At 38.5% G+C, this 14,843-nt stretch overlaps 2 protein-coding genes across 4 annotated transcripts in view; one reads left to right on the forward strand and one right to left on the reverse strand.

Moving 5' to 3' along the window:
- Positions 1-10,784, forward strand: part of AKAP3 (A kinase (PRKA) anchor protein 3) — a 43,530-nt gene extending 32,746 nt beyond the window's left edge. The window contains exon 5 of the mRNA XM_011996276.1: positions 10,404-10,784. Within this exon, the coding sequence (XP_011851666.1) occupies positions 10,404-10,559 (156 nt within the window). The 3' untranslated portion in view covers positions 10,560-10,784. The remainder of the gene's footprint in view (positions 1-10,403) is intronic.
- A 1,632-nt stretch (positions 10,785-12,416) lies between these two features.
- The window catches only part of DYRK4 (dual-specificity tyrosine-(Y)-phosphorylation regulated kinase 4), a 50,573-nt gene continuing 48,146 nt past the window's right edge, over positions 12,417-14,843 (reverse strand). For all 3 annotated transcript variants that reach the window (XM_011996277.1, XM_011996279.1, XM_011996278.1), the window contains 2 exons: positions 13,491-13,666; positions 12,417-12,785 (listed from right to left, as the gene is read on the reverse strand). In XM_011996277.1, the coding sequence (XP_011851667.1) occupies positions 12,544-12,785; positions 13,491-13,666 (418 nt within the window). In that variant the 3' untranslated portion in view covers positions 12,417-12,543. The remainder of the gene's footprint in view (positions 12,786-13,490; positions 13,667-14,843) is intronic.

Genomic DNA, 14,843 nt, shown 5'->3' on the forward strand with positions numbered 1-14,843 from the left:
CTACCCTAAGTTCTGAATCAGTTGACAAGTAAGACTAAAGCATAAGGCAGATGGGAAATCAACTTATCACTGTTATTACTGATAAAGGTAAACGTGCCTGATAAGTTCTTGTTCTCCATACAAGGTGCCCAATAAGCATCAGAACTGCTCGCCAAAGGGAGGGTTTGAGTCTGGAGAACACGCACACTTACCCAAGATGCTGCTGCTTCATACTGAAGTGGGGGAAGTAAAAAGACCATCCCCACAACCTTCTCTTCTCTCTCTTCTCTGCCTTCTCGCTCGCTCTCTCTCTCTCTTTCTCTCTCTCTGTGTCTCATTTTCTCTTCCTCAGTGCTTTTCATTGTCTCCTCTTGATTGAGAAAAGTGGAACACCTGCTGTTAATCATTCAGTAGCAAAGGGTGGTACAAGAGGCTAGGATTATTTAGAAAAATCCATCATCATAGAAATCAAAAGATATAGAAAAAAAGGCTTTCTCTGCTTAATTCAGTCGTATTTACATGGTATTAGCAACGCTTGCAACTGGGTCGCTACGTTTATCTGATGACTGGAAAGACACATGATTACAGAGCATCCAGATTAGGCTATATCAAGCCTAAACAAGAAACTGTATGGTCTTTGACTTTGGTCTTAGCAAGACTACACTTGCTACTCAAAGTGTAGTCTGTGGACCTACAACATTGGCATCACCTGGAAGCTTTTTAGAAGGGCAGAATCTCACACATCCCTCCAGACCTACTGAATCAGAATCTTCATTTTAGCAAAATACGCACGTGAGTTGTGTGCACATTCAAGTTAGGCTAGAAGACAATGTGAACTTCCAATATTAGATCTATTCCTAAGGGCCCTTGGCAAGCTCTGTCTCCGTGCAGGGTTTCCAATCTGTAAAACAGACAACTACTTTATAGTATATAGCAATTAGCAGAGGTGGGGAGTGGGAGGCTATATTCTGAAGAGAATTTAAACTGATGAAAAAATCTAAAAATAAGCATAGCCTTCAGGTGTATAATGTGTCAGAAAGCCTTTTGTAGCCATCTTTGAAATCAAACCCATCATGTATAACATACATAATACATTCTGGCTTTAGACTTTTTTTGAATTGGAATGTATTGTTTTAGATTATTTTAAATTGAAACATGTCTCTAAAATAGGACAATATACTTGCAGTCCCCCACTTTTATACACACCCCCCCAACACACACACACCCCTTTGTCTACTCTAAAGATAAGGACAGTCATCTATTTTGTTGACTCCCTCTAAGAGTAGAAGGAACGAGAAGCAGCATGTTCAAACTTCAACTAATAAATAGACGCACTGAATATTAGTATATTTTTACGAACAGGGATGACATAGACACCAAGGAAACTGCCTAAAAATGACTTTTTGAAAAGAGATTAATGTATGCAAATATTCTCATACTGATTCAGGTGATTGAACCTGCTGTCACTGGGATGTCTGTAAGCCTAATGTCTTTAAATATACTTGTATTTATTTTTGAATAAATAATATGTGTGCATAGTTCAAAATTCAAAAGTACAAAAGGATGCACAGTGAAAATTAAGGGTTGTTTTCTCACTTGTGTGCTCCATCCTATTGCCTTCCCTGGAGGAAAAAACCATTTGGATCAGTTTCTTATTTATCCTTCCAGAAATACACACACACACACACACACACACACACACACACACACACGAAGTCGCAAATTATTATTTTTTATATATATATATCCTCTTCTGTAACATATAGAGCTACCACATTCTTTTTAATGGCTTTATGTATTTTATAATATATGAAACCATTTCATATATATGTTTTATATATTTAACCACTCCCCTATGTATGGATATTTCAGTTGCCACTATTTTGCACTGTGAGCAATGCTACACTGAATATCCTTGAATATACATAATTTTGCACAGATTCAAATGTATTCACATGTGCTATACACCTAGGAAAGGAATTTCAAGGTCACTGAGAATATTATTTGTGTAATTTGATACATGTTTCCAAATTGCCTTCCATAGAGCTTGTACCAATTTACACACCTGTTAAAACAGTGTAAGAGGACTATTTCCTCACACTGAAACCAACAGTGCATGCTGAAATTTTAATTTGTTAAGTTGCTTTACTTTTGGTCTTATTAGGAATGAGGGTGAGTATCTTTGCATATATTTAAGACCATTTGAATTTCCTCTTCTGTGGATAAATTGGTCCCAGCTTCTGCCCATTTTTCTTTTTTAACTTTTCCTTTAGGTTCAGGGGTATATGTGCTTGTTTGTTATACGGGTGAACTCGTGTCAGAGGGATTTGTCGTACAGATTATTTTGTCACCCAGGTACTAATCCTAGTACCAACCCAATAGTTATTTTTTTCTGATTGTCTTCTTGCTCCCACCCTCCACCCTCAAGTGTCTGTTGTTCCTCTCTTTGTGTCCATGTGTTCTCATCATTTAACTCCCACTTCTGATAACATGCTGTATTTCGTTTTCTGTTCCTGAGTTAATTTGGCAATGGTAATGGCCTCCAGCTGCGTCCATGTTCCTTCAAAGGAGATGGCCGTGCTCTTTTTCACGGCTGCGCAATATTCCATGGTGTATATGTACCACATGTTCTTTATCCCATCTGCCATTAATGGGCATTTAGGTTAACTCCATGTCTTTGTTATTGTGAATACAGTGTTTCAATGAACATTCATGTGCACATGCCTTATGGTAAAACAATTTATATTCCTTTGGGTATACACCCAGTAATGGGATTGCTGGGTTGAATGGTAGTTCTGTTTTTAGCTCTTTGAGGAATTGCCACACTGCTTTCGATAATGGTCAAACTAATTTACACTGCCATCAACAGTGTGTATGCGTTGCCTTTTCTCCACAATCTTGCCATTACTTTTAATAATAGCCATTCTAACTGGTGTGAGATGGTGGCTCATTATGGTTTTGATTTGCATGTATCTAGTGACCAGTGATATCGAGCTTGTTTTTATATGCTTGTTGGCCATACATATGTCTTCTTTTAAAAGGAGTCTGTTTGTGTCCTTTGCCCACTTTTTAATGGGTTGTTTTTTTCTGGTAAATTTGTTTCAGTTCCTTATAGATGCTGAACATTAGACCTTTGTCAGATGCATAGTTTGCAAATATTTCCTTCCATTATGTAGGTCGTCTGTTTATTAATAGTTTCAGTTGCTGTGCAGAAGCTCTTAAAATTTAATTAGATCCCATTTGTCGATTTTTGCCCTTGTTGCCGTTGCTTTTGGTGTATTCATCATCATGAAATCTTTGCCAGTTCCTGTGTCCAGAATGGTATTGCCTAGGTTGTCTTCTAGGGTTTTTATAGTTTTTAGTCTTCCATTTAAGTCTTTAATCCATCTTGAGTTGAGTTTTGTATATGGTGTAAGGAAGGGGTCCAGTTTCAATCTTCTGTATGTGGCTAGCCAGCTATCCCAGCACCTATTGAATAGGGAGTCCGTCCCCATTGCTTGTTTTGGTCAGCTTTGTCAAAGATCAGATGGTTGTAGCTGTGTGCCCTTATTTTTGGGCTCTCTATTCTGTTCCGTTGGTCTCTATATCTGTTTTTGTACCAGTACCGTGCTGTTTTGGTTACTGTGACCCTGTAGTAAAATCTGAAGTTGAGTAATATGATGTCGCTAGCTTTGTTCTTTTCGCCTAGGATTGCCTTGGTTATTGGCAGGCTCTTTTTTGGTTCCATATGAATTTGAAAATAGTTTTTTCTAATTCTATGAAGAATTTCATTGGTAGTTTAATAGCATTGAACATTTAAGTTGCTTTGGGCAGTATGACCAATTTTAACAATATTGACTCTTCCTATCCATGATCATGGAATATTCTTCCATTTGTTTGTGTCATTTCTGATTTCTTTATAATTCTCATTGTAGAGATTTTCACCTCCCTAGTTAGCTGTATTCCTAGGTATTCTTTTTATGTTCTCCCCAATTCTTTATTGCATTGTAGGCCTTTTTCTTATTGATCTGTAAGAGTTTTATATATTACAAGAAATCAACCTTTATGATACTAAATACAAATGTTTCCTTTGCCATTGGTCTTTTGATTGGTGTTTTGTTGTTGTTGTTGTTGTTTCTTTGTTTCTGCCATACAAATGTCATCAAATATGAGACATTTTTCTTTTTGCTGGGTTTTATGTTATATTTTGGAAAACATTCTCCACTTTATGATATTAGCAAAACTTTCCCATTTTTTTTTTCTAGTACAGTCATGCATCGCTTAATCATGGGGATATGTTCTGAGAAATGTGTCTTTAAGCGATTTCCTCATTGTGTGAACATAGTAGACTGTACTTACACAAACCTAGCTGGATAGCCTACTGCATATCTAGCTTATATTGTATAGCCTGTTGGGGATATGTTCTGAGAACTGTGTCATTAAGCGATATCCTCATTGTGTGAACATGACAGACTGTACTTACACAAACCTAGCTGGTATAGCCTACTGCACATCTAGCTTATATTGTATAGCCTGTGGCTCCTAGGCTACACACCTATATACAGCATGTTACTGTACTGAATACTGTAAGCAATTGTAACACCACGGTATGTGTGGATCTAAACATATCTAAATACAGAAAAGGTACAGTGAAAATATAGTTTGAAAGATAAATGGTGCATCTGTGCAGGTCACTTACCATGAATGGAGCTCACAGGACCGGAAGTTGCTCTGGATGAGTGAGTGACTGAGTGGTGAGTGAATGTGAAGGCCTAGGACATTACCATTCACTACTGTAGACTTCATAAACACTGTAAATTTAGGCTACAATAAATATATTTTAAAATATTTTTCTTCAATAATAAATCAACAGCTTACTGTAACATTTTTATGTTACAAACTTTTAATATTTTTAACTTTTTGACTCTTTTGTAATAACACTTAGCTTAAAACACACATTGTACAGTTACACAAAAATATTTTCTTTCTTTATATTCTTTTTTATGAGTTTTTTTCTATTTAATTTTTTTTACTTTTTATTAAAAATGAAGATACAAACACACACATTGACCTAGGCCCACACAGGGTCAGGATCATCAATATCATTGCCTTCCACTTCTGCATGTTCTCCCACTAGAAGGTCTTCAGGGTAAGTAACACTCATGGAGCTATTATGTCCTATGATGACGATGCCTTTGTCCTGAGGGACCTGCCTGAGGCTGTTTTACAATTAATTTTTTTAATAAGTAGAAGGAGTAGACTAAAATAACACTAAAAGTATAGTACAGTGAATACAGAAATCAGTAACGTAGTCATTTATTTTCATTATGAAGTACCATCCACTATATGTAACAGTGTGTGCTAGACTTCTATATAACTGGCAGCATGGTAGGTTTGTTTACAGCAGCATCACCCCCAACAAGTGAGTAATGTGTTGTGCTATGTTACTGTAACTATGATATCACGGGAAAATAGGAGTTTTTCAGGTCCATTATAAGCATATGGAACCACCATCATATGTACAGTCTGTGGTTGACTGAAACATCATTATGCAGTGCGTGACTGTACTTTTATGATTTTTAAAATATATTTAAGACTCTAATACATTTTGAATTCATTTATATATAAGGTATGAAGTAAGGTTATAATCCCTTTTTTTTTTTTTTTTTTTGAGACAGAGTCTCGCTCTGTCTCCCAGGCTGGAGTGCAGTGGCGTGATCTCAGCTCACTGCAACCTCCGTCCCCCAGGTTCAAGCGATTCTCCTGCCTCAGCCTCCCGAGTAGCTGGGATTACAGGCACGCTGTAATTTGTGTACTTTTAGTAGAGACAGGGTTTTACCATCTTGGCCAGGCTGGTCTTGAACTCCTGACCTCATGATCCACCTGCCTCAGCCTCCCAAAGTGCTGGGATTACAGGCATGAGGTACCGTGTCTGGCCATAATCTCTTATTTTTTTCCTATTCTTTTTCTAAACTTTCCACTCTATGCCATTGAATTGTCCATCTACTCTTGTACCAATGGCATCCTGTTTTAATTACTGTAATTCTATAATATTTTTGAATATCCGATAGGACTGGAGACTCTTTATTTCTCTGCCTCAGAATTTTCTAGGCTATTCTTGTTTACATTTCCCAGTTTTCATCCCCCATCCCTGTGCAACCATTAACCTTTCCATCATTATAAATTTGCCTTTCCTTGACATTTTATGTAATGGAGCCATAAGTGTGTGGTCTTTTACATCAGGCTCCTTACACTTAGTGTAAGGTTTTTGTGGTTCATCTGTGTTGTAGCATGTATCAGTAGTTTATTTCTTTTTATTGCTGAAGAGTACTTCATTATGTAGATATACTGCATTTGGTTTGTCCATCTATCAGTTAATAGATATTTAGATGGTTTCCATTTTTGCTATTATGTGTAAGGCCACTATGAGCATGCACATACAAGCCTGTGTGGTTATGTTTTCATTTCTCTTGGGCAGATAATGAGGTGTGGAATTGCAGCATGTTACAATAAGTGTCATTCAATAAATGTAATTTATTTCGCTCTGTCGCCCAGGCTGGAGTGCCGTAGCGTGATCTTAGCTCGTTGCAAGCTCCGCCTCCCGGGTTCCCGCCATTCTCCTGCCTCAGCCTCAGAGTAGCTGGGACTACAGGCGCCCGCCAACACGCCCGGCTAGTTTTTTTGTATTTTTTAGTAGAGACAGGGTTTCACCGTGTTAGCCAGGATGGTCTCGATCTCCTGACCTCGTGATCCACCCGTCTCGGTCTCCCAAAGCGCTGGGATTACAGGCTTGAGCCACCGCGTCCGGCCTTTCCCCCCTCTCTTGCCTAGGCTGGAGTGCAGTGGCATAATCATAGTCACTGCAGCCTCCAACTCCCTAGGCTTAAGCGATCCTCCCACTTCAGCCACCCGAGTAGCTGGGACTACAGGCACCCCCCACCACACCCAGTTAATTGTTGTACTTTTTTGTAGAGACGGGGTCTTGTCATGTTGCCCAGGCTGGTCTGGAACTCCAGGGCTCAAGTGATCTGAACACCTCGGCCTCCCGAAGTGCCAGGAAAACAGGCATGAGCCACCACACCCGACAGGTTAAGTGTAATTTCTTAAGAAATTGCCAAACTATTTCCTGAAGTGGCTGTAGCATTTTACATTTTCACCAGTAATTTACACAGGTTTCAGTTTCTCCACATCCTGGTCAGTATTATTCTTTCATTTATTGTAATAATTATAGTGGTATCTCATTGTGGATTTCATTCGGCAAACATACATTAAAATGAAAAATATTGAGCATGTTATTCTATTATGTGCTCATTAGCCATTCATATATATTCTTTTAGTGAGATATCTGTGCAATTCTTTCACCCATAATTTGGTTGGATTGTTTTCTTCTTGATTAGAATTATAAGAGCTCTTTTATATATGCCGGATACAAGTCCTGTATCTGATATATTTTTGCAAATATTTTCTCTCAGTTTGTAGTTTAACTTTTTATTTAATGGAGTCTTTTGAAGAGCAAAATGAAGTCTAATTAGATGACATCCAATTTATCACTTTTTACTTTTATGTCTTGTGATTTTAGTGTCCTAACAAATTTTTGCCTACCCAGTGGTTCTCAACCAGGAGCAATTTTGCCCCCCAGGGGACATTTGGCAACGTCTGGAGACATAGTTGGTTGTCACAACAGAGAAAGGGATTACCACTGGAATCAAACAGGTAGAGGCCAAGGATACTGCTAAACCACATGCCATGAGCAAAATAGCCCCACAACAAACCCAGAAGGCCAGGAGTGCTGAGAGCTAGTAACCTTGACCTATGCAAGGCCATGAAGATTTTCTCCTTATTTTTGTCTACTTGTTTGATAATTTTAGCTCTTATATTTAGGTCTATGATCTACTTTGAGTTAATTTTTGTGAGGTAGGAGTCCAAATTCAATATTTTGCATATAGATATGAAGGTTATCTTGGCACCATTTGTTGAAAAGACCACTGGGTATCTGGCCCCTCTGAATTATCCATCTCCTTTATTGAAAAATCCTATTGACCATTAATGTTAGATTCGAGTCTTCTTTTGATTGGCATTTTCATGGTACATCTTTTCCTATAATTTTAACTTATTATATATGAAGTAAGGTTTTTGTAGGCAGCATACATTTGGGTTATATTTTTTGTCCATTCTGGCATTTGATATGTTTAGACCATTTACATTTAGCCCAATTTATGGATATGTTTGGATTTAAGTTTACCATTTTGTTATTTGTTGCTTCTCTCTTTTTTCTCCTTGTTTTCCCTTTGCTGCCTTCTCTTGGACTATTTGAACATGTTTTAGTATTCCATTTTAATTTATCTATTGCATATTTGACTATATCTTTTTGTGTAGTTTTTTTAGTGGTTAATCTAGGGATGATAATATACATACCAACTTCTCAGAATCCATGTAGCATCAATAGTTTATCACTTAAGCTGGAATGTAGAAATATTACTACCATATAAGTTTCCTTTATCCTTCTCCCTTTATAGTTGAGTTGCTTTATGTATTTAATCTACATACTTTGAAAAAACCCTCAGTTACTTTTGCTTCCAACCTTAAAACACTTTTTTTAAGACAGAATCTCACTCTGTTGCCCAGGCTGGAGTGCAGTGGCCTGATCTCTGCTCATTGCAACATCCGCCTCCTGAGTTCAAGCAATTCTCTTGCCTCAGCCTCCCGAGTAGCTGGATTACAGGCACATGCCATAATGCCCAGCTATTTTTGTATTTTTAGTAGAGACAGATTTTTGCCATGTTGGCCAGGCTGGTCTCAAACTCCTGACCTCAAGTGATCCTCCTGCCTCAGCCTCCCAAAGTGCTGGGATTACAGGCATGAGCCACTGCTCCTGACCCTTAAAACATATTTTAAAGAACTGAAGAGGATAGCCTACTATTTATACTGAAAGCTCGCTCTTCATTCATTCTTAATATTCCCAGTTTCCTTCTGGTATCATTGTCCTTCTCTCTGAAGAACTTCCTTTAGCAATTCTTTCAGAACACATTTTCTGGCAATGAATTCTCTCAGTTTTATTTAATCTGGCAATGTCTTTAGTTGACTCTCATTCTTGAGTTACAATTTCTGCTGGATATAGAATTCTAATTTGGCAAGTTATTTTCTCTTAGCAGTTAAAAGACGTGCCATTTTCTTCTGTCCTCTATGGTTTCTGATGTGAAATTGGCTGTCATTTGACTTGCAGTTCCCCTATAAATGGTTTTCCCTGGATGCTTTTAAGATTTTTTTCTTTTTCTTTAATTTTCAGTGATTTAGTTATGGTAGGTCTTGGAGTTAATTTCTTTGGGTTTGGGTTTGTTTTATTTTAGGTACCCTGAGCTTTTTGAATGTGTAGGTTTAAAACTTTTTGGCAAATTAGGAAAACTTTCATCCATTATTTCTTCAAATATGTTTTGCATCATCACTTTTCTCTTCTCCTTTGGTATTCTAATAACATAAATGTTAAAGCTTTTGGTATTGCCCACAAGTCCTTGGGCTCTGTTTATTTTATTTTTTAAATGTTTTTTGAAATAAGCTTAATCAATCTTGTACGTTGTTCGGCATGGATAATTTCTATTGATCTACCTTCAAGTTTACTGACTTTCCTCTCTCATTTACATTCTGCTATTTAGCCCACCTGATACATTTTTATTTTATATTTTGTAGGTAAATTTTAGTTCTAAAATTTCCATTTGGCTCTTCTATTTCAGTTTCTCACATGGATATTTATCTTTCTGAAGATGCTCTCAATATTTGGTCTGTTTATTTGCCTGCCCTTTGTCGTAAAAAGTCAAGAGCAAAATGAACAAAATAAAAATCTTATTACTTGAAAGTTTGTTGCCCTTAGGATTCCAGATAAATGACAGCATTGTATTTATATTAGAATGGTTGCTTAACTAACTTTTCTCACTTTGTACTTGAAAAAAGAGCTAAAGATAGGATCCAATACCTGCAATGAATTTTGGTTCTGCTAATTACTAGCAGTTAATTCTGACAAATCTCTGTACTTCTCTGGGAAACGTTTTCGTGAGGGTTGAATTGTTCTCTGAGGTGCCTTTTTGCTCTAACATTTTAAGATTCTGTGGTCTATGGGGCATGGAAAGCAGCATCCACGTTTGTCCACTGGGTATTTTCCATCTGCCCTTTTGGTCTTAGGACAATGATGGAGACTTTTATGATATTAGGGTGAGCTTAGAACCTTAGAATTCTTAGAGAACAAGATCACGGGCAGGTGGATGGTAACATCTCTTCTCTAAACTAAGAATGACGTCACCAACCTCCTTCTGTTAAACAGGCCAACAAACTTGAAAGTCTGTGTTGCAGTTTCCTGAGGTCTGCCTGGCCTCTCTGCTCTAGCCTTGGCAGGCTCCGTCTGGCCTGCCATGAGATGCCGTGCCTCGCCACTAGTGTTTTCTTTCCTTTCACAGCTACTTCAGCTCTCAGCTGCTGCTGTGGACAAAGGATGCAGTGTGGGCGAGGTTCTGCAGTCGGTGCTGCGCTACGAGAAGGAGCGCCAGCTGAATGAGGCGGTGGGGAATGTCACACCCCTGCAGCTGCTGGACTGGCTGATGGCGAACCTGTGATCGGCAACCCCACTGCTTTCCCCTCTTCCGGCAGTGGGCCCGGCCCTTATCCCCGCCCTTCTTTCTCACTTCCACACCTCCCCCTCTATATCCTCACAGAGCCCTAACATTATCTTCATACCACTCTCATCAAAGTCAGGTCACCTTATGCTAGTCACTGAATTTTGCAGATTTTCCTGTCCATGCGAGCAAGGACATAAAATTAAAAAATTACAATTAAAGGGCTCCACATGTTTTATTGCCTTGGGATCCAATGGTACAATCAGGTAAAGAAATCCGAGGAGTGAAAAAAATAACCTGATGAATGGTAAAGGTACAACAGAGCTGGACTGAGAGGCCCTGCTGAAGGTCACTCAGCCTGTCCCCTGTCCGTGTCACAATTTGCAGCTTCCATATTTAGACTATTCTCTTAAAATAAGCCACAGTTTATCAAGAATTCATTTTAACCTTTTATAACCATGAAAATCAGAAGATACTTTCTAATATTCAATCAAAATCATCCTGATTACAATGTTGAAGACTTGGCTTCTAATTCTCTGCAGAGCTGCAGAACAAATGTCCACCTCCAACTTCATCCATAGTTGAAGATCGTGTCAAGAATGCTCCCAAGGATCTGAGTTCTATCACTGGTTTTGTGGTTTTCTGGCTATAGAAACTGGGATAAGTTACCAGTTCTAACACTGCTCTGACTTAATGTCCATATCGCCCCACTTTAGGAATATTTTCTATTCTTTTCCTGAATTTTCTGTGGAAATTGTCTATTCTTGACTCTTCTTTCCATTTAGAAACTTCTCCATTGGCTTCTAATTTTCTTTCTATATCTCTGGGTCTCTTGGGGGACCTCCTCAACTCTGGCAACTCCTTATATATTTATCTTTCCTAGGATTGTCTCTCAACCCTCTGCTATTCTAACTCAAGATCTTCCCTGGGAGATTACATCGAAATCCATTGCTTCAATGATCTGGTGTCCCCCTTCATAAAATATTATGCAACTATAATATCTTGAAAACTATATTGGGGGAGGTTATTCCAAATGCCAAGTAAAAAAATTATTTTTATATATTCTATGTTTCTGATGTTATGATCTTAAGTTTCATGTAAAATTCTATCTGTCCTATGATAACCACATAAAAAATCATGTATTCGTGTAGATGAGGATTAGAAAGGGAAGTAAGAAGACATACTTAGAGGTGGCATATGATAGATGAGTGAACATGTCCTGCTTGTTTACCCAGCTTCCCTTCCTTTGGGAAACCTTCCATCCCTTGCTCTAGTCTAAAGAAGCATCAGTCACAGTGCCTTCACCATCACTGTGGGCTTGGGACCCAGACTGGCCAAGCATCCCGGTCTCCCAGTCACAGTTTCTGTGTCACAATCATTTTGGAGACTCCCTCTTAGCAACAAAGCTGGTATCTTTTGACTGGATATTGGTGGTTAACTTCTGAGCAGGGCCTGTCATCAGGATGAAGTTAACCATAGAGAGAAGCAAGGCTAATAGATGAAGAGGGAGTCTGAGCCCTACAACCTCATCTGAATTCCTGACTCCTGCTGTGACTGAAACTACATCTATCCTTTCTGATTCCCCAGTTATATAAGTCAATAAATGTCTTCGGCTGTTTAAACTACTTCTGAATTCAGCTTCTATCATTTTCAAACAAAAATCCTGACATAGGTTGGCAGTCATGGGCAAGAAGAAAAAAAATTTTCTTTTGTGTAAGAGTTCCCTTAATGATGCTACAACATTGAGAGTTAAAAACTACCTGCCCCCTATACACACACAAACACATACGGAATGAATTTAAGTGCAAGGACATCCTTCCCCATCCCTCATAAGAGGAATCATGCCAATTGGCCATATTAATAGAGTTTTTTAAAAATAAACTTTTATGTATGTAAAAAAAACAGTCTGAAGTATTGTACAATATAAGTGCTGTCTTAATACAAATCACTGGTGGAAAGGAGCAGGACATACCCTCAGCAAAGGTCATACAATAGGGGGTAAAATGTTTGTGTTCTTGAGGGAGAAGTTTTTGTTCTGTCCCGGGGAGGTCGTGGACACCTCTGCCCCAACAGGTGCCTCTGACTTCTTGGGAGCTTCTACCAGTTGAGGCAGCTGAACAGTGTCAGCTCTGTGCTGGAGAGAGTCCTGCTGATCCCCTGAAGACTGAACATGCTTCGTGGAGCCATCTTTTGTTTTCTCTGTAGTCTTGTTGGTGATCTCATCTGCTAAAGGAGAGAGAAGACAGAAGGGAACAAGATTCAAGTGTGGATTATATGTTAATTGTCCTTTAGGTTGTACATCACTTAGCGGAAACCATGACTGTGACGATACAAAACCAGTTCATTTGCAAAGCACATTCAAGGTTCCAGACATTATTCTAAGCACTGTACGTTCACTAATTCATCTGATCATTTCAGCAACCCTGGAGAATAGGCATGATTCTCATTCTCATAAATGGAGATACTGAGCTACAGAGAGGTTAAGTCCACACCTGGTAAGTGGTAGAACCAGAATTTAATCCCCAGGTAACCTGACTCTTAGGACCATCTAGCTAACCACTAGACTATATTGCATATAAAAATTCGCATAATGCCATAATCTGGCACTGACAGAAATTCTAAAGGTAATTATAGGGCATAAAGGGGTGGACGCATTTAATGAAAAGGGGAGGAGGAGAAAGGAAATTGATTATAGGAGAAAGGAAATTGATTATAGGAGAAAAATGGAAAATCCTAACGAGGGGCAAAAAAGATCCAGGCTAATGCCAAATTTCCCGGAAAAGGAAAATCCCAAAGGTAAGAAATAGCAGGATAGTCATGACGTAGCCACAAGAATTACCCCAGGGTGAGGTTACAGAAATTGACATATAAATCCTTCAGAAATGCTTGGCTTCCTGGACTGTGGGAATAGGACTGGTTGACAGGCTGTACCTTTTTTGCTCGAGTGATGACAGCCTTGAACCTTGTCCTTCCTTGTCTCAGAAGGGAAAAAGGAACTGGATTTCCTCAGGGTCTGGGGCTTGGGCTGTGGCTTGAGGTTCCGAGACTGATGAATCCAAGCATGCTTGAGGGCCTGGTCCGGGGTCATGCGAAGAGAAGGTTCCCATCTGCACCCCAACAAAGCCCCGCATGGGTTATTATTTTACTTCCTTTTAATATATTAAAACATTTTTAAAACCCAATAAAGATTTTTATTTAAGCTATGTTGTTATCTCAAAGATATATCATCACAGAACAGAGATTATGGCATATAACTTAAAAGTACCTGGAAACAACTATTGGAAATAATCTTTCTAGAAGATGTGTATAACAAGCCAGGGAATATATATTACAGTCCAAGTCTTCCAGCATTCCTAGAAATTTCCTTATAAGAAATATTATTTTACAAAAGCTTAATCAATAGGATTTAGGGTTTACTAAGCTAACAATATTAAAAACGGAGATTTGAATTTCCAGACTACAGAACTGGGGCTTCAAAAATATCACAAGGAGATTTACAGAATTCTAGAATATTAAGATTTGCAAGGGGACTTGGATATAATCCAATCAAACTTGTAATTCAGTAGCAGAATACATTGACCGAATTACCATCATGGAATCACCCCGCAATTCTTGAGTAATTTCAGTGACAAGACATTAACTCACAGAACCATCTATTCCAATTTTGAAAAACTCTGATTCTTTAAAAGTTCTTGATTTTTATTGTGCCAAAACTGGTTTGCTTCCCAGTAACTTTTACCTAGGTCCTAATTCATCAACCCATTACCATCATACAAAATAACTAATCCTTCTTTTATGGTTCAGTCCTTCAACCATCTGAAAATATTTACATTGCTACTAACTGATAATCATATGACACGGTTTTCACCATCTGGCCACCTTCCTGAAATAAGGATATTTTAGCAGTTGTCTAACTGGTGTCCATCATGGTGGGAATAGCTTCTATAACTGCAGGGAAGACAGTATTAGCATTCTAGACTCATCAAGATCCTAAAACAGCTCAAACTCTCATTTCTGTGTCAAATGAACTGCTGTTAAACAACATCTCTCCTTTCCTGGACTTTTGGAGTTAGCCTACAACGTCTAGACACAGGGCTTTACATTTATGCCTATTGAACTTGGCTCAAAACTTTTAGTCTCTCATTCCAAAGATTTGCTGATTAGCAATATATATATAAGGTAACAGTCCCCATCAGCCCGACTGCCTCTTGCAAGTTATGAGTAATCCGTCCTTTGCACAAAAGAGAAAATAATGTCTTCCTTGGTGCTAAGCTGTGTTCTGGA

The sequence above is a fragment of the Mandrillus leucophaeus genome, unplaced genomic scaffold, assembly GCF_000951045.1.
Source record: "Mandrillus leucophaeus isolate KB7577 unplaced genomic scaffold, Mleu.le_1.0 Scaffold508, whole genome shotgun sequence".
In the NCBI taxonomy this organism is placed as follows: domain Eukaryota; kingdom Metazoa; phylum Chordata; class Mammalia; order Primates; family Cercopithecidae; genus Mandrillus; species Mandrillus leucophaeus.